A 25,940-nucleotide genomic window follows, 5' to 3' on the forward strand; every position below is an offset into this window, starting at 1 on the left:
ACCCCGTTGCAGGTGGTAGTGGGGAGAACCGAGATGAATCCAAACTGAACGGGGATCCATATTTTCTGCCACTCTTCAGCACGAAGAATCCACAAAGCAGTGATTTCTGTTTGCTCTCTGAATCCTTGATATTGACTGCGCCACCGACTTCTGAGAATTATTATGTCATTATAGACCCTGAGAGGTTCAGAAAATGACAGCAGTAACACCCTCCACCATCTCTGTATTTTAAAAACTTCCATCTAAATCATTTCCCACAGTTGTTTTAGTTTTACTTTTTTTTTTTTTTTTTTTTTTAATTAACTCTCTTTGGGCTTGTCATGGTAGCCTAGCAGCTAAAGTCCTCACCTTGCACACACGGGGATCCCATATGGGCACTGGTTCTAATCTTGGCAGCCCTGCTTCCCATCCAGCTCCCTGCCTGTGGCCTGAGAAAGCAGTTGAGGACAGCCCAAAGCCTTGGGACCCTACACCCGGGTGGGAGACCTGGAAGAGGCTCCTGGCTCCTGGCTTCAGATCGGCTCAGCTCAGCTATTGGGGCCACTTGGGGAGTGAATCAACAGATGGAAGTTCTTCCTCTCTGTCTTTCCTCCTCTCTGCAGATCTGACTTTCTAATAAAAATCCGACAAATCTTAAAAAATAAATTCTTTTTAAAGATTCTATTTGGGGCCCGGCGCGGTGACGCAAGTGGTTAAACGTCCTCGCCTTGCACGCCCGGGATCCCATATGGGCGCCGGTTCTAATCCCGGCAGCCCCGCTTCCCTTCCAGCTCCCTGCCTGTGGCCTGGGAAAGCAGCAGAGGACAGCCCAAAGCTTTGGGAACCTGCACCCGCGCGGGAGACCCGGAAGAGGCTCCTGGCTTCGGACCGGCATAGTATCGGCCCGTTGTGCTCACTTGGGGAGTGAATCATTGGACGGAAGATCTTCCTCTCTGTCTCTCCTCTCTGTATATCCGCCTTTCCAATGAAAAAATAATAAAAATAAATCTTTAAAAAAAAAAAAGATTCTATTTGAAAGGCAAAGAATCAGAAGAAGGCAGAGAGAGACAGAGCACTTTACCATTTACTGGTTCACCCTCTAAGTGCCCGCAGTCTCCCGGGTTGGGCCAGGCCAAAGCCAGGAGCCAGGAGTTCAGTCTGAGTCTCCCACATGGGTGGCGGGGGACTCCAGCACTTGAGCCATCGCAGCTCCCTTTTGGGGTGTGCATTACCAGGAAACTGGGGTGGGAAGCTGTGCAGGAACTCAAGCCTAGTCATTCTGTTGTGAGTGAGCATCCCAAGGGGTGTCCTCACTGCTGCTAAGAACGGGCGATGATACACAGTTCTTCCACATGGGGAATGCTGCCCTGATGGTAGGTCACCTTTCCGTTTTGTTTTATAGTCTCATTCTATCGCTAACATCCCTTAAACATGACAGAGCTATTTCTTGGTCCAAGAGGAGGTGACATATTGGTTCCCCGTGTAAATATTTGTTGAACTGTCTACCTGAACTACACATATATTTAGCATCTTTGTGAAGATGTGATGTTGCACATCGAGAATGTGAGAGACTTTCACACTCTTTTTTTTTATTACATAGCCTTGAAGTTGTGGGGCTTTGCGTGAATGGCATCACGCCAGTCACCGAGGATCGTTTCATCCTTTCTGTCACCGCTGTGGCGTTTACAGGAGTTCACCGGGCTGCATGGAGATCTGGTAGACTCCCGTTCGATAGTCGGTGGTGTTCTGCGTGACCACAGCACAGCTGGAGCTCTTGTATCCGCCACCTGCTGGGGCCGCAGGCCTGTCTGCTCCTTCCCTTGTGCTTGTTTGTGTGACTCCGACTAGGAGAGCAACAGCTTCTGTGATGAGCACCTCTTTGGGCGTGTGTGTGACGCTTTCTTGGCCAGGTGTTCCTGGGAATGGGATTGCTAGGGCACAGGGATTGCCTGTCTTCAGCTTTTCCTGATATTTCTAGAATCATCCCCGAATGACTGTGCAGGGACTTTAAGTATGTCATTCCCTTCTTGCTTCTCAGTGCTTCTGTCTGGAAAGGAACCTGTTCCGCTCTGCTTTCCGGGTGGCACCTGCCCATGGTTTGCCTTGGACGTGCACTCTGGCCTGGTACACCTGAGGCAGGCTCTTGCCCTTAACAGCTTCCTCAAGCTTTTCCCAACAGTCAGCGGAGCTTCCACAACACCGCCGCAAGCCTTGTGTTGGTTCCTCAGAACACACGGCACCTGTCACTTGGATCTTCCCTTTGATAGAGCTTGCCTAAACTCATCATGTCTCCTTCTCTGGAGACATGGGAAACAATTCATGCAGATCATTGCGTATGCCACAGACTATTCCCAGGAAACACCAGGACCTTCCTCAGGCCTTGATTTGTCAAACACCAATAGTGATTCTCATCAAGTATAAAGGAAAGACAGGACAGAAGGAGGGGCTGACCAGTCTATTCTAATCTACGAGATGAAGTTAAGGGCTTGGGATTTTGTCCTTGATACATTTCCTAAATGCCCAACTTGCTCCGAGTGGCACCTGCGATTTCTACACATCTGGATGATGAAAAGAATGGCTTTGACAAGTGCTAATAAGATCCTGGGTGGTCGAGGGCTCAAAGGAATGAGGCTTTCCTGTGTATCCCAGGGGAGTCTGCATTCACACAGGTCATCTCAGTGGTCCCTGGAGAGCTGACAAGGGTTAGACAATCCATCTGCCCATTCAGCAAGTGTTAGGACATCACTTGGCCCAACTAACTCACTTTGCAGCTGATGGATCCCAGGCACACAGCTCCTTCACCGCTTAGGCACACCTAAGGCAGTCAGTGACCCCCCGGATCTCATTGCTTTATTCACAGTCATGCCCAGAAGGCCTGTTGTGTGCCAGTCACTGTGCCCAGAGTGGGACACTCACTGTCCAGTGGGAAAGTCCCTTCATGGATGTTTATGCATAGCTCTAGGTGAAGCCAGAGGGACCTGGGACAGCCCTGGAGAAGGGCTCCTTTTGGAAATGTTTTAAGCACAACCATAGCTCTCAAGAGAGAAAGGCATGTTAAAATCTATGGCTCCAGGGCTGGTGTTGTGGCAGAGCAAGTTAAGTCACTGTCTGTGACACTAGCAGCTCATGCGAGCTCTGATGTGCGTCCTGGCTGCTCAGCTTTCTTTCAGGTTCCTGCTCATGTGCCTGGGAAACAGTGGAAGAAGGCCCAGGTGCTCAGATCCTTACTGCCCACCTGGGTGACCCAGACAGAATTCCCCCAGCTCCTGGCTTCAGTGTGGACTAGATCTGGTTATTGCAGCCACATGGGGAGTGAATCAGCAGAAAGATGATCTCTTGCTTTCAGTCTCTCCCTCTTTTGGTCTCTTCCTCTCTCACTCTGTCTTTCAAATAAATCATTTTTTAAAATCTCTTAAAAAGCTGTGAGTTTCTTTTACACACACAGAGTTCAGTTTTTGCACACTGGTTGAGGGAGTTGAGAGAGATCCTGGGGCCCTCGTGCTGGCCTGCTGACTGTCTTCCACTCACCTTGCTATGCCAAGGCATAGTCCACTTTGCAAACCACTTGGCTAGAGGCTGCGGAGAGGGCCCCTTTAGCTCTGTCTCCGCCCCTGGCAGTCCAGGTGTTACATACCCCATCTTGCCAGGTGCTCAGGGAAACCTGGGCAAGGTGGGGGGCAATGGGCAGCAAGCAAAGCCTCCTGCTGCCTCGCAGGAGTTGTCCCTAAGTGCAGAATTACAAAAAGCTGGTCAAGATTCCTGCTTCCTCACATTTGTCCTGCACGGGCGAAGGTGGCACCACCAGCAGCTGCAGCCCCCACTGACAGCAACAGCATTGCCACCAGAGGTCGCTGTGGCAATTCCGTTCCAGAGACAGAGCCGCTCCGAGGCTGAAACCCGGAGAGCGCCAGGGCAACAGAGAACCCTCTTCCCCTGAGGCTTTGTCTGCCTTCCTTCAGAGCCCGTGGTTGATGAGAGGCGATGGCAAGGAGAGGCTGGGTCCCAGGAGGTGTGTAGTTTGTGGTGCACAACACCAGGCGCCACGTGGGACCTGCCAGGCTCACGTCAGTGCATGTTTCCTTGTTTTACACATGAATTGCTGTTAGTGCTCCAGCCTTTCTTCTATGCCAGGACCTGAAACATACCTATAAGAGGACATAGCACACTCCTGTAGGATAGGCTTCCACAGACACTGGGTCAAGGAGCAAAGGTGGAGCAAGATGGGCACTGCTTGAGCTGGATACCTCTGTGAGCTTCTCAAGGGAAGTGATCACTTGATCATTTAACCCCAAGGGCCCAGGTTGGCTCACATGGCATGGGATCGGCTGGGAGACCCCCAGGGTTGATCCCAGATCTAACTGGGTGATGTCCGTGGCAGTTTCACTCACAGTCAGGAGAACCCGAGGGTCCTCAGCTGAAAGCCCAAACCTGAGGGCAAAGCTGGGTGCTGGTGCAAGGAGTCTGCTGCTGTAGGTGATGCATGCATGCAGCAGTCGGTGAGCAGGTGCTCATCAAGCCGAGCGAGTGCTGTGGCTTGCCTCCCCTAAGACTTCATTGTCCAAATGTGTCCAGTGACTCTGCTGCCTTGTCGGATGAAAGCTCAGATTCAAGGGCCTCCACATGCTGGCCCATCTTGTTGCTGAACTTTGTCCCCAACTCCTTCAAATTGAACCCCCATGAGTCATTCTACACACACACACAATACCCATACCACTCACATGCTAGATACCATATATACATGTCCCCTACAATGTGTCACACACATAGCATATCACCACAGCACATATCATATGTGCGCCCACTCCACCACAATGCACATCCCAACCACTCCCCTCTCTTCTCTGGTTATGCCCGCTCCTCAACACCCAGCCCAGGCCTGTGCCCTTGGTGACATTTCCAGGGAAGGCCACTCCTTCTATGAAGCTCCTAATGCTCTGATGTCTTAGACATATTTCCTCGTACTTCTTGTTCTTGATGGTGGGATGCATCTTATAAACTTGAACCAGAGGCATTTGGAGAGAGGAGGCAGTGGCCCACAGTCCCAGAGCGGGTTTTGCTTCTTAGATCCCTGTTTTGTGGGACCAAAGGGGAACAGAGGACCTGGGTCATACTGTCTTGGCTGCTCGCACAGATGTGCTCGGTGAGTTACGCTTGAACGTCAGGCCTGTAGCTTTTATGGAGGGTCGATACAAGAATCATCTGGTTGAACAACACTTCGGTGTTTCCTGTAAAACTGCGGCTGAAGACATCACTCAGTGTCCTTTACAGCAGGATTCACGCGATAAATTCTGGCTTGTGTTTAGTTCCAGGAAGAAATTCTATTTCTTCAGATAAATTAGTTAGTGTGCTTCCTGCTGTCAGAAAATGAAAACTGTGTGGCTCTGGGTCCTTCTCCTTTTGCAGAGTGGTGAGACAGACACACACCAGATTTATTGCCTGTGTGTTGTAATTTGTTTGGCTGTGGGGTCCAGAAGCACTCACTCCTTCTTTCCGATGGGCTTTCTTTTATTTACGTCTGACGTCTTGCTGCACCTTTGCGAGATGTGTGCGTCTGGAAGGCATCTGGGGCAGCCTTTGCATGGCCGTGGAGTTGGCCCGCTGGGTGCTGGTGCCAGCTGCTGGGGCTTACAGAGGTCAACCTGATGGCACTCAGCTTTCACTCTCACATTAGGATGGAGGATCGCTGTATGAGGGGTTCGATTGCAACACAATCTACCAGGGAAGCAGGGAGCTAGAAGCAAAGCCGACTTAGGGAGAAGAGGTCAGGGAGGCTTCATTGGAGGGAGGTCGAGGTTGAAGTAGCTGTAGTCCCTGCAGGAAGGGGACCGTGGATGGAAGAACAAACAGATCTGGATCTGAAGTTGTAAAAGGAGTTGCTACTTTCCAAGTCTGTCCACTCTTCCTGGTTGGACTGGAGGCTCTTGGAGGGCAGGCCTTGGGTGTGTGCCCTTCTGTGCACTTCTCCAGGATTCCGGGCAGGGGGCTGAGGGCAGTGCAGTACTGTGGTACCCAGAGCATGGGCTCAGAGCCAGGCTGAGCAAAGTGAGATAGTTCACAGAACCTCTTGGGGGCTTTTGCCAGAGAGCGAGGCTGGCAGCAGCCTTTCCCTCATGAGGATTTTGTGCACATTACGGAAGTGTGTGCAGAAGAATCAAAATCCTACCAGGCACAGTGTAGAGCACTCAGAAACGCTGGCTGGTGAGCTCCATCGGCATGATCTACCATCCTGTGCCATTTAGGGTGGATGGTACCCTCAGAGTGGTCAGCCTCAGCCTCAGCCCAGCTGGCTGCACCTGGTTAAATCAGCATGACTTGACAATGATGTCTAGTATATAAATAACATGGTTGGTGCCAGGATTGTGGCGTAGTGCCTTAAACTGTTACCTGTGACACTGGCATCCCATAGGAGTGCTGGTTCTAGTCTTGGCTGCTCCACTTCAGATGCAGCCACCCTACAAAGGCCCCTGGAAAAGCCCCTGCCACCCACATGGGAGTATTGGATGGAGTTTTAGGCTCTTGGCTTCAGCTTGGCCCAGCTATGGCTGGTGCAGCCATTTGGGGAGTGAATCAATGCATGGAAGATTTTCTCTCTCTGTCTCTCTCTCTCCCTCCATCCCTGCCTCCCTCCCCCTGTAAGTGTGCTTTTCAAATAAATATTTAGTAAAAGAAATAGCCTTATTTTATCACCCCAAACAGTGTGTGGAAGTGAGTCCCCCTCCAAGTCCACCAGTAACTTCTGTTTGTTGAGGTCATCCTTAGAACTGGTCACTGTAGCTCCTCTTGGAGGGTGCTCCCACTCCCAGCTCTGGCCGTCACTTCCTGGGAACTCCCTGGGACCCAGAATTTCCCTATCTCATCTCTGGCTTTACTGGTTTTCCTGCCTGCTGGTTTTCAAAAGGATTCTGGTCTGGTAGAAATGTATGATTGTTGGTGTGTCTTGGGTGGGTGGGAAATAAAGAGAAAACCAGACTCTGTATTTCAGCCTGGGGAGGGAGCACGACACACACAGAGAATATACATGCATGATCTTGGTGAAAAGGATTCTGGTGTGCCAGTGGTATGGTGGTCAACATCTACCAGGTGATCCTGGAAAATAAAAATGTACTGATCTGCTGCGTTTGTTGGTTTTCTTGGCGTGAATGGCCCATGGCGAGCTGGCAGTGTGATGTCACTCACTGTGGGTATGTGGCTGCACCCTGAATGTGTGGATGTGGGGAACGTGCACATGGCACAGCATGGTGGAGTGTCTCTTCCATATGGGTATGGGGCATGACAAACTTCAGGAGCAAAGATTCCAGAACAACACAGTGAAGTCATCAGGAAGTGATGAGTTTTGAGGATTTGTAAATTTTGTTTTATGGTGTAATTCACTGCAAGCTTATACAATGTCATTCCCCTAACACGGGTGTTTAGTAACAATTCCCCAGATTCCTGAAGGATTCACCAGGGCTGCTAGGACAAAGCTGGCTTCTGAACATCTCCCACCAGGCAAAAGTCGCTCCCAAGAGAGGCCTTTCCTGTCATAGGCTTAATCGTGGCTCCCCTGGGATGGGAGGTGACCTTCAGGCCAATGCCTTGGGACACCCAGAGTCACATTCCCAGGCAACACACACAAACAAACCTCTCCTGCTCACTTGGACCTTTTGCCTCCACTGCCTCTCCTCCTTCTTGCTCCTGCAAACCTGCACTGCATTGCGTGGGATTTGGGACTAGGTAGGCAAAGGAGACAGTAACAAGGGCAAGCCGCAACCATGGAAGCAGAGATAGAGGAGCACACAGGGGAAGCAGAGCACACAGGGAGGAGAGAGGAGGACACAGTGCCAGGCAGGCATCCAGGCAAGGACAGGGCATATCAGCTCCTGCTTCACTCCCTCCCCTCCGCAACCCACATCTGGGACAGCGGCAAGCCCCAGCCTGGGCCAGCCTGCAGGTTGCGGGTAGGGCAGGCCTTGGTTCTACATGCAGTCTAGATACATACATACTGGTTCTGCATACTGCTCTAGCAGTGTGGGGGGCATGCGTGCCAGCATTCCTAAATGCCTGCAGATACCTCCTGAGGGGCCTGGGGGCCCGCCTGGCATTTTATCTCCAAGTGGTGATGTTAATACTTCCTGTCTAATTGGGGTGACACGCTTTTGAAATAAATAGGTGTTTCAGATGCTCTTAATTAGACTTCCAGCCAGAGTGTTTTGTGTTTGAAGTTGGCTGAGGACTTCAGGGAAAGCTGGTCCCTGGCTGAACACCACACCTGCTACGAATCAGGAGAAACTCCCAGAGAGAGGAACAGAGGGACCAGGGCCCAAACTTGCATCTGACAACAGATAGCCAGGGAAGCTGGGGGAGGGAAGGCCTGCCCTGGCTGGCTGGATCGGCCCTGGGAAGGCTGGGTACTTGGTTGTGGAGGGGAGAGAGCACCTATTGCCCTTACAGTTTGTGCCTGTACAACCTGTTGTACATAGCATGCCTGTGTGTTTGGAAGCATGCTCTGAAAGCTTCTGGGGCCTGAGAGGGAACGTTCTTTGTGGGGTAGTTGGGGGAGTGTTTCCCCATCACTGTTGCCAGTGCATCTGCATCAGGGAGGCTGGGGAGGAGGCCCTGGTGATGACACATTCCCAGGGAGCCTCCTGGACTGAGCCTGGAGCAGAGTTCAGAGGCCCAGACGGTCACGTTAGCAATGCTTCCAGGGAGAGAGGTTCTATTTTTGTATTACTCTCATCAGTGATGCTAACCAACCTTCTTGCAGATCCAAGTTACGAGGGCCACCTGGGGCACCCTCTGGGCACTGGGGACCCTCTTCCGTTTCTCGACCACTGGCCCTCAATGCTAGGTTTCTCCCCTGTAAGGCCTAGGCCATCCCAGTGGGGAGCCCCAACATCGGAAAGGAGATACATATATATATATATATATATATATATATATATATATATATATATATATATATATTTTTTTTTTTACTGAAGCTGTGCGGTCTCTGGGCAGCTGGTGAGAAAACAGAGTGGTTCTGCCTGGAATGCCTGCTCCACCTGCCTGCCTGGGAGCTAGACTCTCCTGGATGACTTTCTCTGGGTCACAGACTCAAAGGGCGTGGTTTCCGCAGATGTCCACTGCTCAAAAGGTGCCAAGGGCCACTTAGAATAGGACTGTCTTGTTCAGCATTTGTATTACGAAGGCATGGGAATGGGTCCACAGCTGATGGGGGTTGGGCAGTCAACTGCACGGGGGTAAAAGTATAAGTATGGAGTCAGTGAATTTGGAACTTAATCCCTGTCAGGAGGTATTGAGTCCACAGGCTTAAACTGACTGTGGTGTTCAGAGGTGGTGATTGGGGTTAGATAAGGTCTTCTAGTGCAGCCCTGCTTGCATTCTGCTGGCCTTCTAAGAAGATAGAGAGAACAGAGGGCGCACACACACACACACACACACACACACACACACACACACGCTGCTTTTCATCGCATGTGTGTTCTGCATTGCCTCAAGACTCTGCCAGCACAGAAACTCATCACCTGATGAGGCTTTTCAACCTCTGACCTTCAGAACTATCAACCACAAAAAGCTTCTTTTCTCTAAAATGTACTTGGGGTGCAGGGTTATGTTATTAGCAACAGAAAGTGAGCTAGGACAAGTGTCAGCCATGCCACTCACACCTGGCCAATGCACTTACCTCTGGCAGGGTTTGTGAAGAGAAGATGCACCTCAGGTTGTGCCCTGGGGCTGGCTGCTTTGATCATTAACAGTTAACTGTGAAGATGCATTGGCCGAGGTTCTAGAAAGCTCAAGGCAGGACCCAGCAGGTGGGATGTGAAGGACAGTGGTTGGGAGGGTGAAGTTCCAGGTGAGGACAGCCTGACTGGGGCAGCTGGTCCCCCGAAGAAGGAGGAGCACCCTAAAGCGGCTGCATTGATGGCAGCCCATGCCTTCACCTCCCCCAGGGCAACATGGATGATCTTGTAGTTGGGGTTCGCCTTCCCCATCTTCTTCCTGCAGGCTCTATTTGGTACCTACCTAGAGCTACTTGCTGGATGTGTCGCTGGGTGAGTTCCTCCTTCAGATGACCTGCAGAGAGACAAAAAGAAAACAACCCTGCAATCATGAGTTTCCAATGGGCTGGAGGGAGACCTGGCCTCAGCAGGCAGTGGCAAGCAAAAAGAGAGTAAGGGGACAAAAGCAGGCCTGGCTTCCAAGATGAGCCCTCATGTGCCAGTAAGATGCTGGGGCAGTGCAGACATGCCTCTCCCCTCTGGGGTCGGTGAGCTCCATCTGCCACCCACCCATAACCTTTCTAGACCCTTTTTATCTTAGGTGGGTTCTTCTTGTTTGCAGGGAAGGGAGAGGCACATTTGCACTTATAATAACTTACTGTATGTGTGTGTAAAGAGCTCTTCCATCTGCTGGTTCATTCCCACATGCCCACACAGCTGGGGCTGGACCCCGCCATGGCCATGGGTTGGAGATCCACCTGTTACCTCTCTTGGGGCATACATCAGCAAGATGCTGTGTCAGAACTGAGACTTGATCTCAGGGCCTCTGATGTGAGATGTGAACGTCTCCAGTGGCAGCTTGAGCTGCTGCACCACAACATTCACCCCTGAATTCATCCCATGTTTTTGGAACCATATGATACTGTGTTAAATTAAAATACTGGCAGTCTTAGTTAATGAACAATAACAGTTGCTTGAATGGTGTGAAACTCATAATTCTAGATTCTATTAATAAAAGTCTAGCATGTAGACCAAGTAGTGATGGGCCCATAGGTGCTATCTGTTCTGGCAGCAACTATCAGGAACACTAGTGAAGTAAAAAAAAAGAAAAGAATCCAGAAGGTGACATGTGGGCGGCGGGCGGGTCTGAAGCCATGCCAATGAGACACATTTGCAGACCTGACAGGTTTAGCTGGAGAAATAAAGGACCTGAGAGTTGAGGAGGTAGCAATGTCAGCGCTGTCACATGGCCCAGAGAACACATTCATTCCTGCGTTAGCCCAAGGGCAGAGGTCAGGTTGGGTGAAGGAAGACAAATGGGACTCCACCTGAGGAAGAGACATCTCCTAGGGGTTATGGCAGGGGAGGGGACCTCAAAATGGATCCTGGTGGCTTCAAATAGACCACATGACCTTCCCTGAAGATGCTCAGACATGTGCTGTGAGGCCACCTGCACCGCTAGGAGGGCAAGGAAATCTGTCTCGGGCAGCATTCAGGGGACAGCGGTCTCCAGGCTGCTGTTGTCCCTAGAACTGGATGGGTGTGTTACTGGATGGGTGGGTACAATAGCAAACCCGTGAGTACTTCTTTCCCAGGGCCCAGGACTCTGTGATAAGTCCCATGTGTAAGTGCGTGTGTGTGTATCACCAGTTCAACAGGGATTCTGAGACAGCCGGGAACTTTTTTGCTCACTATGTCTCATAGAGATTTTTCCTCATCTAAAGTGCATCCTTGCCCTCCCAGGCTATAGCTGGACTGAACGTTCAGGAGACCAGAAGGCCGTGGCAATGACAGGACACTGTGTTGCTCACAGAAAGGTCCTGGGGACTCTGTGCATGCTATGACTGGGCAAAGGATGGCAGAGGTCCTCCAGTTTAACTTGCCACTGGAGGTGGCAATCCCTTCTACAGATGAAATGTGCATCTCCGCCTCAGCCTGCCTGAGTTTGGGATGTCCCTTTGCCTAAGCTGTGTATGAGAAGTGGCACCTGCTCCCAGTCCCAATTTCAGTACCTGGATCTGTCGTGTTCTCTCCATCAGCATGGGATAGGCCTGAGAATGAGTCCACCTAGGTCCTTCCACCTGCATGCCCTCTCTGCACACCCCTGCCTTTCAGTGCTCCCCCAGAGGCCACTGTTACCAGGTACCTGCAAATCTCTGCCTTGCCTTCTGCTTGTCCTCCTGTTAGAGGAAGCCACCCATAGGCTCAAGCAATATTTGCTCCCTAATTCCCAGTTGGGAAGGGTGGGAACTTTGGGTAAAGCTGAGGGGCAGCTGGGCAGTGAACACTTAGTGACGACTCCTGGGGGGATTGACCTAACACCTGGAGCAGTCACAGCCGCTGACAAAATGCTCCCACCCAGACCCTGCACATGACCCTTATTGTCTCTAGCAGAATACAGTTAGAAGGGGTGCATGTGTGGCACAGTGGTTAAGTTTCCCTTTAAGATGCCTGCATCTAACATCAGTATGCCTGGTTGAGTCCAGCCAACTCCTCCATTTCCAATCCAGCTGCTGACGGATGCACATCCCGGAAGCAAGCAGGTGACGGCTCAAGTCCTTAGGTCCCTGCTACCTGTGTGGGAGACCTGGACTAAGTTCCTCCTGGTTGCTGGCTTTGATCTGGCTGAGCCCTGGTTCTTGTGGGCATTTGGGGGAGTGAATCAGCAAATGGGAAAATAATTTTCTCTCTCTGACTTGTCCAAAAAAAGAGTTAGGAGCATAAACCTAGAGCAGTGCTGAGACTCCACTCTGCATCAAACATTGTGGGACAGGAATTTTTTTAAAAGATTTTATTTTTATTATTTTTTTTTATTTGAAAGGCGGATATACAGAGAGGAGAGACAGAGAGGAAGATCTTCCATCCGATGATTCACTCCCCAAGTGAGCGCAACGGCTGATGCTATGCCGATCCGAAGCCAGGAGCCTCTTCCGAGACTCCCTTTGGGTGCAGGGTCCCAAAACTTTGGGCTGGCAGGACAGGATTTTTAAACAGCACAGTCTCTCAGAGGTGATATATTCTTGGCTCTTATGTTTAAGTCAGTTATAGACACCAGGTACCCGAAGGGTAGCTATGTTTTAAATGTTACTAATTAAAGTAAGAAGTCTTCAAAACAAAATGTGTTCAATATATGATCTTGCCTCTGTTTTATCTTTGCATCTTTCTAGTAGGAATTTGTTTTTTCATTAAAAAAAAAAAGCATAGCAGCATAAGTATGTCCCAAATAAGCACAGCGCAGCACGCCGAGGCAGGTCAGGAAGGGCTCCAGGGCCCTGTGGATGAGGACAGCCAGTGACAGTCTCCTGGGTATTGGCTCAGGTGCTCCCTAGTGCAGCCTGTGGCCTGGGACCTGTTCCTTCACAGCACACCCCAGGATGTGTTCCTCTCTGAAAGAACAACCCCCCCACCCCACCACACTGACGAGGAGCCTGCCTGACACTAAGCGTCCTTGACAGTGAGTCTCCTCAGTGTGCAGCCCCCACACCCAGGGAGCTTGTGTTGGAATGATGAGCCTGAGGACTGGCCACGACCCCTGGCTTGGGGTGGGAAGGGGACATTTGCTACATGGACTGGTAGGTCTGTGAACTCCAACAGACTTCATTTTCAGCATCAGGAGGAGTCCCAAGGGGACAAAGGTGAGTGGGTCATTATAAAATGACATATCGCTAAAGGTCGCTTTGGAATGCAGTGAGGGATGCTCTATTTTGGTGAACTGACTAATGTCTTCCACCATATGGGGATTTTTTTTTTCTTTTTTGAGACTTCCCTAACACATTTCCAAAAATAGCCTGTTGGCGGATACCGCCTGGCCTTTTCCAGCAGGGGAGATAGTGGTCTCTATAATCTGCTGGATCTCACAGCCCCGCAAGGTTTTGGCAGAAGAAGGGACTGAGGGGGGATTGTGGAATCCACTCAGCCTGCAGCTTGCTGTCATGACCACGTTGATAAATTTGCTGGTTTTGGCCTGGGTCCCTGGACACATCCCCACACAGAGGTATGGAAAAAGGGATGAAACGGAAATAGAGAGCACCCGGCCCGAGGCTGGAGACAGTCTGGGAGGGAAGCAGGGAGCCCCAGTTGGGGGTTTGAAATTCAGGGGGAGGAGGGGAGGGAAGGAAAGCCCTGTTTAGAGGAGGTTGCTGGTGAACAGTGCTTTCTCCCGCAGGGATGTGTGGTGACACAGGTTAAAAACACCTTGTCTCCCTTTCTGATCCGTTGTTGCTGGAGTATGGGAGGCTGGTGGGGGCCAAAGGGACATCCTGAGCTGAAAACAGGTTGTAGGTTAGCGCTGTAGATGCGTGACCTTGACAGTAACCATGGGCAGGAGTAGGCGGCTGGTATCCAAGACGACATATGGCTTCTCTGTTACCAGATATAGCTCACAGGAAGAGGATTATCATGGACTGACTTTTAGCACTTGATCAGTCTTTTCGGTGGACACATGATTCCTTAAGCCCATGCTTTATTTGGCAGGCATGTTGGTCTGACATCAGTCATTGGGCGAAAGTTGCTTGAGTGGTTTGGGAGGAGTCATATTCCCTCAGGTTTCCCCCAGCATGCTATCGGCCGTGCTCCTGCACCTTCTGTGAGGCAGGGTCTTCTGGCATCACTATCAAGCAATATCCGTGCACTGTTCATCTACTGTAAGCCAAATGCTATGTTCCCAGTGCAGGTTCACTGGAGACGCCACTCTAGCCTAAGAAAGCACAGTCCAGGGATCAGCACAGAGGTGCAGCATGTCAGCTGGGCCCATGGCTGACCCACCTCCTGCATCACAGATGGTCACTTGCCTGCCAACCTGGAGCTTGACTCTTCAAACACAACATTGTCAAGAGCTCTAGCTGATCACTTGGAGTAGACTCTGCCATTTTTGTTATATGAATTCAAAATGTTTGTGGAGAGGCAGGCATGTAGGTCAACAGTTAGACTACTGCCTAGGACCCCAGCAACCTACACTGGAGGGCCTGGGTTGAAGTCCTAGATCTGGTAGCCATTCCAGCTTCCTGCCCATATGTGTTCTGGCATCAGCATTTGATGGCCTCAGTGCTTGAGTCTCTGCCCCGCAACGTGGAAGACCTTGACTGAATTCCCAGCTCCTGGTTTGCACCTGGACCATCTTTCAGTATTACAGACATTTGAGAAATGGAAGATCTCTTTTTTATCTCTCTACTCATTTCTGCTCATTCCAAATTAAAAAAAAAGTCATGGAAAAAACTTCAGCACAAAAATGTTTGAAATACATGCATAATTTTTCATAGTATATATGATATACATTTTCCATGAACTTATCCTCCTATTAGGAAATGATTACAAATTTAGACTTACAAAGAGTGGAGCTCAAATTTCAACTTTGTTGCTTCTTAGTTGGGTGAGCTATTTAACATTTCTAAGACTCCAGAATAAATAACATAAATGCAATATATTATTATATTGCAAGATTCTAAATTTTGTACTTAAAAAAATATTGAAAAGGCAGCAAAGAGGAAGAAGGAAACATTTTCCATCCATTGGTTTGTTTTCCAAATGCCTGTGACGATTGGGTCTGAGTCAAACTGAAGCCAGATGCCAGAAACTCAATCTGAGTCTCCCATCTGGGTTTAAGGATCCCAAATACTTGAGCCATCATGTGCTGTCTCCTGGGGGCACACATTAACGGGAAGTTGGACTGGAAGCAGGGTAGGCAAAACTAGAATCACGCATTGATGTAGGCATTTTAAAAAGCAGCTTAACTGTTGTGCCAAATGTCCACCTACCCCAAGATTCCTGGGAGGAGTAAGGGACAGGGAACTGGCACATCAGATATGTACACACAGTTGGAGGTATTAAGATATTCTGAGACACACGCCAAGGATACCACATACTAAGGTGGCAGACCCAGTGATTACCTGTCAGATCAGTGGTAGAGATGAGTTTAGAAGAGGCAGGGAGAGGTGTACACTAGGAAAGGCATTAGAAAAGAGCAGGGATATGCAGGTGGGTTATGCCAAGGCACTGTTGTTAAAGGGAACTGGTGGGACAGTAGTGGGAAGGCAGCCAGGTATACATGGGCTTGGGATAGGGACTTAGTGGGGGATACAGTAGGGTAAAAGGGTTGGGAGAGGATTGGGTTGAATTTATGATAAAGTCTGAGGTCTAGGTCATTATCAAGAGCTCTGGACTCAAGTAAAACATGTCTTTCTGTTTGACTATTTGACTAGTACAGTCAAAATAAAATAAACATCAGTAGTCAAGCAGAGGTGTTGGGTAGAATGCACAGAGTATATTTCTTGCCTGAAGGTTCTTAGAAATGGAGTGTCTAGTAAGCTAGTGGTTCTGAATTTGGAGTGTTGATTTCAGCTGTGATGTGCGAAGCTAGTTTCTTTGTACCAATATGGAGGATCTGTGATTACCAAAAGGTCAGAACCCTAAAGGCTGTTTGGAAGGTGATCTGTAAAAAAATGACGAGATTGGAATAAATCATGCGATTCTCAGTTGAATTTCCAAGAGCAGGGAATAGGTAGATGCTTAGAAGCCTGAAAATCTCCCCTTGCTGATAGATATTTCACACATACTACCCCCACTTGTGGATAGAATCTGAAAAATCTTGAGGTGAGATTCAACCAGACCAACAGTGGATAAAGCAAAGATGAGAAAATTAAGAAGACATGGTTGGATCAGATGACAAGGTGTATCCCTGAAGGCCAGCCGGAGGACTGAACTATAAAAAATACTAAGTGGAGTGGAAGCCTGGAGCCTGTGGAGTGTCTGGTTCTAGTACCAAGAAGGTGACTCAAACTGCATCATGTAAAATAGGGGAGAGGCGCCAGGCAAGGTTTGAGCCTTTCCACTACTCTGTTTGTGGGAGGAAGCGGGCTGAGAAGGAATCCCCACGTTCTGGATGTTGCTTAGGACCACGGTTCTCATGCTGCTGGCAGCACGGGGCAGCATGGAGAGGAAGCAATGCACAAACGCAGCCTGCCTCCAGCTGCTGAGTCAAGCTGCCCACTGATTCTGTGTGGAGTCAGCTACCTCTCTGGTGTTATCAGAGCTGGTTCTGGGATGGTGTCTCCAAAAGCCCCTGTCAGCCAGAGAAAGACGAGCACAAAGAGAGTCAGAAAAATAAATAAAATATATTTCATTTAAAAATGGTCCTGCCCCGGCCAATGTCATAATATGTAACACATCTGAGGCTTGAAAAAAAAAAGGTACAAATGAGGACAGTGCAAAGTAATTTTTGGACAGGTAGATAGGGACATTTATTGACACAGAAGCTCAGAAGGTTGAGTTAATCTTATCTTCATCAGTCTGGCCAAAACCCCTGTGTACATACATACAAGTGTGTGTATGGACACAAGTACATCTGTGTGTGCACATACACATGTATTTTTATACCCATGTGTCATGTTCTATTACGTTCCTATTCTAACATGCAACCATCTTAATTTTTATGTCCTTTCATTGCATTCTTACAATTTGTGTTAATGTTTCCTGTGTAATTTTTACATATTTACTGTTAAGAAGACTTATTTATTTGAAAGTCACAAGTTACAGAGAATGGGAGAGACCTTCCTTCTACTGGTTCATGACCCAGATGGCTGCAATGGCCAAGGTTAGGTCAGGCCAAATCCAGGAACCAGGTGCCAGGAGCTTCAAGTAGGCTTCCTACGTGGATGACAGCGACTCAGCATGTGGGTCATTATTCTCTGTTGCTTTTCTTGTGTCATTAGCAGGGAGTTGGTTGGCAAGTGGAGCAGCCAGAACAGGAATGAATGTCCATGCAGGTTGCAGGCATCACAGGTGGTGGTTTGACCTTCTATGCCATGGAGCCACCCCTCTGTGTAATTTTTAAGTTGTGAAAGAAGTTCTGCTCTGCAGATCTTATTTGTTTATACTCTGATCTTGACATTTGCTCATACTGTTTATGTGCGTCCGTTCGCAGTCTTTAACTGCTACCTCCATTCCGTAGGAATGTTCCTCAGCCTTCCGCTTTTCATTTCTTGGTGGCTGACCCACTTGGATTGCCCTCCATTCTTCCATCAACACAAATCATGCTGTACTGAACAGGCACTCTTACGAGTCTATGATAAGGTCCTTCTGCAGGGTCTTGATGAATCTGTTCGCTTGGTTTGAACCCTGCTCTCTAATGACCACACTAGCCCATGCTCTCAAGATAAAATGTGGTGTGAGATGCTTGGAGACAGTAGGGGAGGGACAGGTGTTCTTTACAAAGGACAGGAAACCATGTATCAGATACATGCAGCTGAGACAGGACCGGGTAGATAGATATCTCAAAAGTAGAAACATGACCCCTAGGCCAGGCACATTTCAGAAGTGAGTTAGTGAACTGGGAGGTAAGCATGGCGAAAACTCAAACACAACAGAGAGGAAGAGCGATAAGAAGGGGAAGCAGCAGTTAAAGTCACAGGAAAGAGCCAAGAGACTTTCTGACTTGTCTGAGAAGGATTCTGGGAAAAGGGGCTGCGGGCGGTGGTGGAGATGCAGGGGTTGGGGAGACAGCCCTTGAAATGTTCCAGAATCGGAGAAAAACATAAACCTGGGGTTGAAAGTACACCCTGGCTATTGAGCAGGATAAATCATGGTAAGTCTGCTCCTGGACATATTACAGGGAAACAAGAGCACTTTGGGGTTGAGGAAAGAACTGCAGGAACAGCTTCCATGGGACCTGTAAAGGAACAGGTTAGCTGGTAGTCTCAAGAACAACAGCAGGTGCCCTAGTGACAAGGAAGGAGAGGAACTCTGGACTTGAGGATCATTCATTGTCAATCATTCTGAGCTGAGGGCACTATAAAGACCCTGCGGTCTTTGGAGGACCCTCAATACTGGCTATACGCAGAGTCCCAGCCCCCACCAGCTCTGCAAAAACAACTCAACAGAGGTGCATGCACGCATGAAGGCTAAGTGCAAAGACTGCAGCCAGGCCCTCTGTGTTTGTCTGCCTGTGTGCTGTGGTGTCCTTACCTGAAAACTGGAGAAAATGGTAGTATTTGCTGTGAGAACTGAATAGGTCACATATGTAAACCATTTAGAAGAGTGCCTGGCAGGATCAGTGCGTGGAGTAACAGCTAATTCTCTGTCGGCAGTGCTGGGATTCAATCTGCGTGCCAGTTCATGTCCCAGTTATCCCACTTCCCATTCAGCTCCCTTCTTACATCCTAGAAAATCAGCAGAGAGTGACCCAAGTCCTTGGGTCCCTGCATCCACATGGGAGACTTGGAAGAAGCTCCTGACTCCCAGCTTTGGATCAGCTCAGCTCTGACCATTGTGGCCATTTGGGAAGTGAACTAACAGATGGAACATCTCTCTATTTCTTCTCTCTGTAACTCTGAGTCTCCAAATAAATAAAGTCTCCAAATAAATAAACTTAAAAAAATAAAAAGAAGAGTAACTGGCATAAAATAGGAACCATGTGAGACAGAGAAGCAAATGCAGATAAAGACGTGGGATAAAACAAACCATGGTGGACATAACACATGGATAAAGTGCATTAGTAAAGCCCTAAAACGTTGTGAGTGTGAAAACTAAAACTTTAAGCAATACTAAGGAGACGAAGATACAGTAGTGAGATGTTCACGGGGAGTTAACACCAGCTTTGAATGTGGCCTTGAATGTGACCGTGAGGAGGATTTATTTGGAATAACTACAGGACATTGTTTCAGTTACTTTTTGATTCTAGAAAAGTAAAAGTTTGTAGAATAGCAGCCAAACTGATGGAGGAGCAGAGAAAAGATAGAGGCTGGACCCTGGGCGGAAGTGAGTGCCAAGACTTTAACAATTCAAAAGAAGGCAGGACAAGGAAAAATAAAGCAAAGATAAGAAGAGAGGAGAAAGGGTATCAATGAATCCTGGGCTGGTCCAACAATGGAACAAGTTGTGTGTGTGTGTGTGTGTGTGTGTGTGTGTGTGTACGCACTGTTCTTACATACATATAAATGCGCACAGGTGCATAGGGGAATTATGTGAATGGACGTCTACAAAGCTGTTACCACATGTTACTGAGGGGGCTAATAAGGTAGAGACTGGGTAGGAAAGATGGCAGCCAAATAAGATGGAAAAATATTACCTTAGTAAGTATGTATGATTTACGGCTTATATGGAAGTATACTTGTATGTATGAGAGAAATTAAAATGTAGAGGTAGGGAATGTGATGCCATCAGGGGCATGCTGAAGATGGCGCTTGGGCACCTGCCACACACCTCATGTCATCTGTCGTGTGTGCTGATGGATGGTAGGCTTGCCAGACTCTCCACGACAGGGAGGAGGCAGGAGGAGGCGGAGGATTCCAGCGTCAGATTACTGGTTAGACCTCTGTTACTCACTTTGCAGGGGTGAGTCAGAGCGAGTCTAGTGACCACGGAGATTCCTGTTGGTTTAGGGGTGAGGCTTGGGGCTGGGGCAGGGGGCTCTGCAGAGCCTTCATCCCAGGAAGGATCAGAAAGACAGGATCAGAACCTGGAGTGGGGTCCTGGACTGGTCTATGTGTCAGGGAACTGCCTTTCCATGTTCTCATTGCAAAGGGACATTTCAGATTTCCAGAAATCAGGCTTGTTCTTCCATATTAGTATGCGGAGCCTTCTATTTGGTGACAAAATTAAGTCACAGAGAGATGAAAAAGCAGCTTACTCTAGAAACAACAGGTATATTTTCAACAGAGGGGGAAAAAGCGATCATTGCAACTTGCCTTGATTTCTCCCCCCTCTCCCTCCCCAGGGAATTTTCTTGAGAGCCCCTCATTACCTCGGTCCTAGTGTGGAGCGAGGGGGCTGCACAAGAACAGATGGACATTTCGGCTCCCGGTGGAAGAGCTGACAGTGCTCTGGGCTGGTGGAACAGCTCCTACCCGTTCCCTGGGACAGTACATGATGACCACACGGTGGGGGATGCGCTCGTTTCTGAAAAATGACTAAATTACACCATGTCTGGGAGACCTGATTTCTTTTCCTATGAGCTGTTCACTTGGACTATCCGAGCAATCGTAATCATCACGCTAGAGGAGCGCCTTCTGTCTGGGGCTCTGGCGTCTGGCTCTTGTACACGCTTAATTAGGCTAAAGGAGCTTATTGATACCACTATTCCAGGAAGTGATAATATTCCACAAACATATTCAGAGGATTACGTAAATCAGCACATTTATTAATGTGGAGACGCAAGTAGGTAAGCAGAAGGAGAATTTTCAGCTCAGCAATCTGCATCGATTGATCGTTAAGTCCTGAACATCGGGGGTGGGGGAGGGGCTGAGGCCTTGGCGTCCACTCAAAAGACGTTGTTTTGGATGCTTGCAAGTACTTATGTCAGCAAGGGAGGGCTACAGCCAGCTTCCAAGGCCCGCCCTTCCAAGGCCCGCCCTGGAGGAGTAGCTGCAGATCACAATCGTTCTTTCTGTTTGAAGACTGGTTTTAGCGGCCAAGGCTGCTGTCTGGACTGAGAGCAGAGCCCATATAGCTGTGACCTTGACTTTCATCTGTGCACCCCTGAGGTAGTGCAGGGGACACTCCCAAGGGCTCCCTTGCCCCAGCAGTATGAGTGAGACAGGTATATTCCATCTGATCCTGTCAGTCCCTTTATTAGCACTGGAGACGAGCTGACTGGGGTCCCTCACTGTCTGTGGAGAAAGAGGGTCAGGTGCACTTACTGGGTCTCCACAAACTGGTGAAAAATGCTGACTTGGGAGAAATCATGTATAGCTTTGGCATAAAAAATAAACTTCTCTTGTATTTCCATAAACTCTTTAAATACCTTCAGAAAATCAACCCCTAGGGCCCAGCACGGTAGCCTGGTGGCTAAGGTGTTTGCCTTGCATGTGCCTGGATCCCATATGGGTGTCAGTTTGTGTCCTGGCAGCCCTACTTCCTATCCAGCTCCCTGCTTGTGGCCTGGGAAAGCAGTCGAGGACGGCCCAAAACCTTGGGATCCTGCACCTGTGTGGGAGATCCAAAGGATACACCTGATTCCTGGATTTGGATCAGCTCAGCTCTGGCTGTTGTAGCCATTTGGGGTCATTTGCATGGGTACTCCTACTGTGTTGGGACACTCTAGTGAAAAACTCAGGCCAACCATACAAGGGAGCCTGGGGGTGCTGAACTCAAGAGGAGGAGCTTGGCCTTGGAAAGAGACAGAGGACAACAGACGCCATCACAGAGGGGCCCTAGGTTTGGGTGAGTGGAAAGAACATGGAATTGATCACAGGCATTTGCTACCTGTGACCTGGGGCTACTTCCATCCTTTTTTAACCTCATTTTTTTTTTTTCATTAAAATCTAGACACACGGAGCTCACAAGGCTGCTACAAGGATTAGTGCCTGCTACACCGTAGGTACATGGCACATGGCACATGGTGGTGTATTGGTGCTTGTGGCGGTAAGAGTAATGATTATGAGGGATGGGGCTCAGGTGACAGATAATACTGCCTGTGGAACTCAAGGAAGCAGACTTGTTGTGGTTGTCTCCGAGGCTTTGATGACGTTCCAATACAGCCAGACATCTGCATCTTCCCTTTTTTCTTTCTTAGGGGAGCATCTTCCAGGCCTGCATTAACAAGTCATTATGGGTGATTGGACTTCACTGAATCAGTGTCTTATTCCCTCAGAGTCAGTCATAGGTCCTTTCCATGATCCACGCAAGGGTTTAAAAGCTGGGCAGTGGCCCTTGGGCAATCATTGACTCCAATGATGGTTATTTAACATTCTGATGAGTTAAATTCACCATTACTTTGGTTATGAACAGGGTCTTCCCTATTCCTTTATAGTCAAACATGATTGATTCCTGTAATTGTTGGTAAATGACTTTTTAATAAGCTTGCTTGAAATGCTGGTGGTGAGGGCTCTGTTTTCAGAGCCGGGAAGGCTTCCTACACTTGTCCTGCTATGTTTTGTTTTTTTCTCTTTCAGAAAATAATGCTGGAGCCTCTTTCTCCTTTGGTTTCTTCTGTGGTTAAATGTTCACAAAGAGGAGAGAGAGAGGCAGAAGATGAACGTGCCTGGTGAGTACTTTATGGGTGTGACGTATTTCGGGAGGAACACAGCTTTCCCTCTGGACTGGAGTTCTGGCCACACAAAATTTCCAGTACTTCCAAGGTTCCAAGAGTTCAGTGCCCATGGATCTAAGCTAGCTGTTTTGGGGATAAGCAGAGAACAAAAGGAAGCGAGGGAATAAGCAGAAAGCTGAGCCAGTGGGTTTTTTGGGATATAGGAAGTTGAAGAGGGGAATGAACACAGATCTCCATCAGGCAGGGGACGAGGACAGGGGGTTGGAGCAGGGACCTGCGGATAAGAGGCAGAAAGCGTGATGGGTTTTGGTGCCACTTCTCTGGGGAGACAAAAACCATTGAGGGATAACATCAGGAAGGCAGTGAACCTGGAGAAGAAGGAAAACAGACAGGGGGAAAGCATTGCCACAATTCACAAAGATAAAAATAATTTACAAGCTTTATGTTGTGACTTTAGGGGAGGGAGAGAGGTGAAAAACTCTCCATGTCCACAGGATGATGGATGGAAGTGAAAATATACAGAACCCATTAGGACAGACTGGGGATGAAGTCCAAATTTAGGTTCCTTAGTGTTTTGTTTAGGTGAATAGAAAAGTCTTTGTAGGGACCTTCGCGAGTTTAGTTGCAATCTCCATCCTGTTTGTTTGTTTCTTAAGAACACTCAATCCTTACTGATAGCTTCTCCTGTCACAGGAAGAGTCAGTTCATTCATGGTGGGGGACAGATGGACATGCAATTAGACCCTGTAAATGACAAGAGGTGACTGTGCCCATCCTAGGACTCAACTGTTTACAATCTTCAATTCAGGAGAAGGTGCTTTTACTCAGCTCATTGGAACAGGCCAGCTGCCCCGTGGTCTGAGAGGTGCTGTGTGTGTGTGTGTGTGTGTATTAGGAGCAGCACTTTACTTCCACAGGAGTCAGGATCTTAGCTGTGAGGGAAGCATAGCTCTGTTGGACATCACCTGATCAGATCATCTGAGGCCCACGCGCACCATTGTTCTTATGGAGGCTGAGACATGAAATAGCCCTGGAGCACGCACTTTGAGGTAAGTCAGAACCAGACACTGGGGGTTTCTTAATCCACACAGCTACATAAGCTTCTTTTTTTTTTTTTTAAATTAACTCTGCACACAGATTGTTCTGAGCTTTAAACATCAGTGTTTGTGCTTGGATGCTGGGATGGTTACTTTTTGTGCCAACTTGGCTAGGCTGTGGTGCCCAGATGTGGGAGCAACACTTCAACCAGCAGTCTCTGGGTGAAGCGGATCACCCTTCATAATGCGGGTGGGCCTGTCGAAGCAGATAAGGCCTTGTGGGATGAGAAGACTGAGGTCTTCTGCAGGATGGTGACATTCTGCCCCCTGGCTGCCTTTGGACTCCATCCGCAGCAGCAGTTCTTGCTTGGGTCTCAGGCCTGTAGAATCTTAGCTTGTCATCTGTCACAATCCAGTGTGTTGGTTCCTTAACCCTGCCCCATCTCTCTCTCTCTCTCTCTTTGTATATGTGTGTGTCCTACTGGATTTGCTTCTCATGAGAATCCTGACGAGTACTTACTCTGTGGGAGTGTGTGCTTTCAAAGCTTCTGCTCTAGTGCTTGGGCAACATAACCACGGTGGCCTAAACATCCAAGCATAGTCCTCTCCTCACCTTGCGCATGGGATGCATGCATGGAGATTCTCATCCAGGTATTCATCAGTGGTCTCAACCCTAGGGGAGAGATACTCCCGGTCTTTAGTGAGCCAGGCCTGATCCTGCAGCAGGCCAATGGCAAATCCACTGAGAAACAGCAAGCGAAGAGGAGACACGTTTCTGATGACTAGGGCAAACCTACCTGGACTAGAGATGTGCTAGTGTTGTTTAAGACTGAGTAGGTCAGGAATTCAGAAGGCAAACTGCTGTGGAGTCTGTCATCAGGGTGAGTTTGGACAATGCCCTGGAGAGAGTGAATGGGTAAACAGGCCGTGGGGCCCCAAGTCCAAGGGCTTGTGTTGGCTTCGAGCATGCATGGCTGCAGCCCCGTTTCCTGTCAAAGGAGCTTTCAGCTACTCTCCAAGGTGCACTTCCGTCAGCCCCAAACCTTCAGTGAAGCCTTATACAGGCCTGCATGGTCTAGCTGCATGTGACAGCCAAGGGTGAGGGGTGGGGTGAGGGAAACAGGAGCCCTAGAGTCAGAGAACAGCAGTGTGCAGCCAAAGGCAGCCCCTGTGGCATGGAAGAAAGGGAGCCAGACAGAGGGGAGGGAGCCCAGGCAACAACTGCAGAGCCTTGCAGGGGTGGGTGGTGCTTGGGGGGTTTCTTGTGGGGGGCATCCTGGGGACTCATTTTGAGGCAAGCAGCCTAATTGCCAACAGCAAAGTCAGCAGGAACTTTGGCCATAACAGTTTGGAAGCAGAAAGGGAGCACAGCTCTGTTTGGCTGTCACTGGTGAAGCAAGGCCTAGGGCATGCGGGATGCATTGGGAAAAACGGCCCCCGGTGCTGTCACGCCTCCAGGAGTGAGCACAGGGTGGCTGCCCAGGGTGGGCAGGAGGCGAGAAGGCCATGCATTCTGGAAGAGGACAGCATTCTTTCCAACACAGGCTGGATGATCGTATTCCTGACTCATGCCAAGCCTAACTCTCAAACTGCTGAAGAAACGAAATCTGGTTAGATTTGTTCTTTTTTGCCCTTCTGAAAAACATCAAAAGCTAATATTTTGCAGACAGCTCAATTCTGGCCACGCTGGCCAGGCCTCATGGGGGTGCAAAGCAAACACACCTGATCTAGATTTGGTCAGCCTCAGGGGGGCTGGTGGGGTGGCCAAGGAATTAACAGAGGAATCTGAGGATGGTTCTTCACCCCAGAGGCCTCCATGTGAAGTAGCTCTGGCCTTGGAGGGGTTGTGTGAGTGTGTGGTGTGAGCAGGCTTAGGTAACGAGATGCTTTTGAGAGTGATCGGTGTGTCCTGTGAGAGGATTCTGAGTCTGACCTGTGCCCGGAAACAGATTGTGAGCCTTTGTGGTGATGAGTATTTGCCATCTCTTCCCTTTACAGTCAAGGGCGTCCATCAGAATGAGTTTGTGTGACAGGCAGTTTCTAGTGGGCTCTTTGTTCTGGGTCTTGGGATGTGATTTGCTGGAGATAACGTGCTTGAAGACCTAGCGATTTTTTTTTTTTTTGTGCTGCAGGGAGCCTGGACACAAATCCTGTGTTCCCTGACTGATGTCAGTGATCTACTGTATGGGCTTGGGTTTTAACAGGGTTTGTAGGGAGGTGGTTAGTGGGACTGGTGGTTTTC

At 49.0% G+C, this 25,940-nt stretch overlaps 1 protein-coding gene across 1 annotated transcript in view; it reads right to left on the minus strand.

Moving 5' to 3' along the window:
• KIF6 (kinesin family member 6) overlaps positions 1 to 25,940 on the minus strand; it is a 361,582-nt gene that overhangs the window by 19,060 nt on the left and 316,582 nt on the right. The window contains exon 16 of the mRNA XM_040983056.1: positions 9,985 to 10,035. Coding sequence (XP_040838990.1) covers positions 9,985 to 10,035 — 51 coding nt within the window. The remainder of the gene's footprint in view (positions 1 to 9,984; positions 10,036 to 25,940) is intronic.

The sequence above is a fragment of the Ochotona curzoniae genome, unplaced genomic scaffold (genome assembly GCF_017591425.1).
Source record: "Ochotona curzoniae isolate NIBS_2020 unplaced genomic scaffold, NIBS_Ocur_1.0 contig_3819, whole genome shotgun sequence".
In the NCBI taxonomy this organism is placed as follows: Eukaryota; Metazoa; Chordata; class Mammalia; order Lagomorpha; family Ochotonidae; genus Ochotona; species Ochotona curzoniae.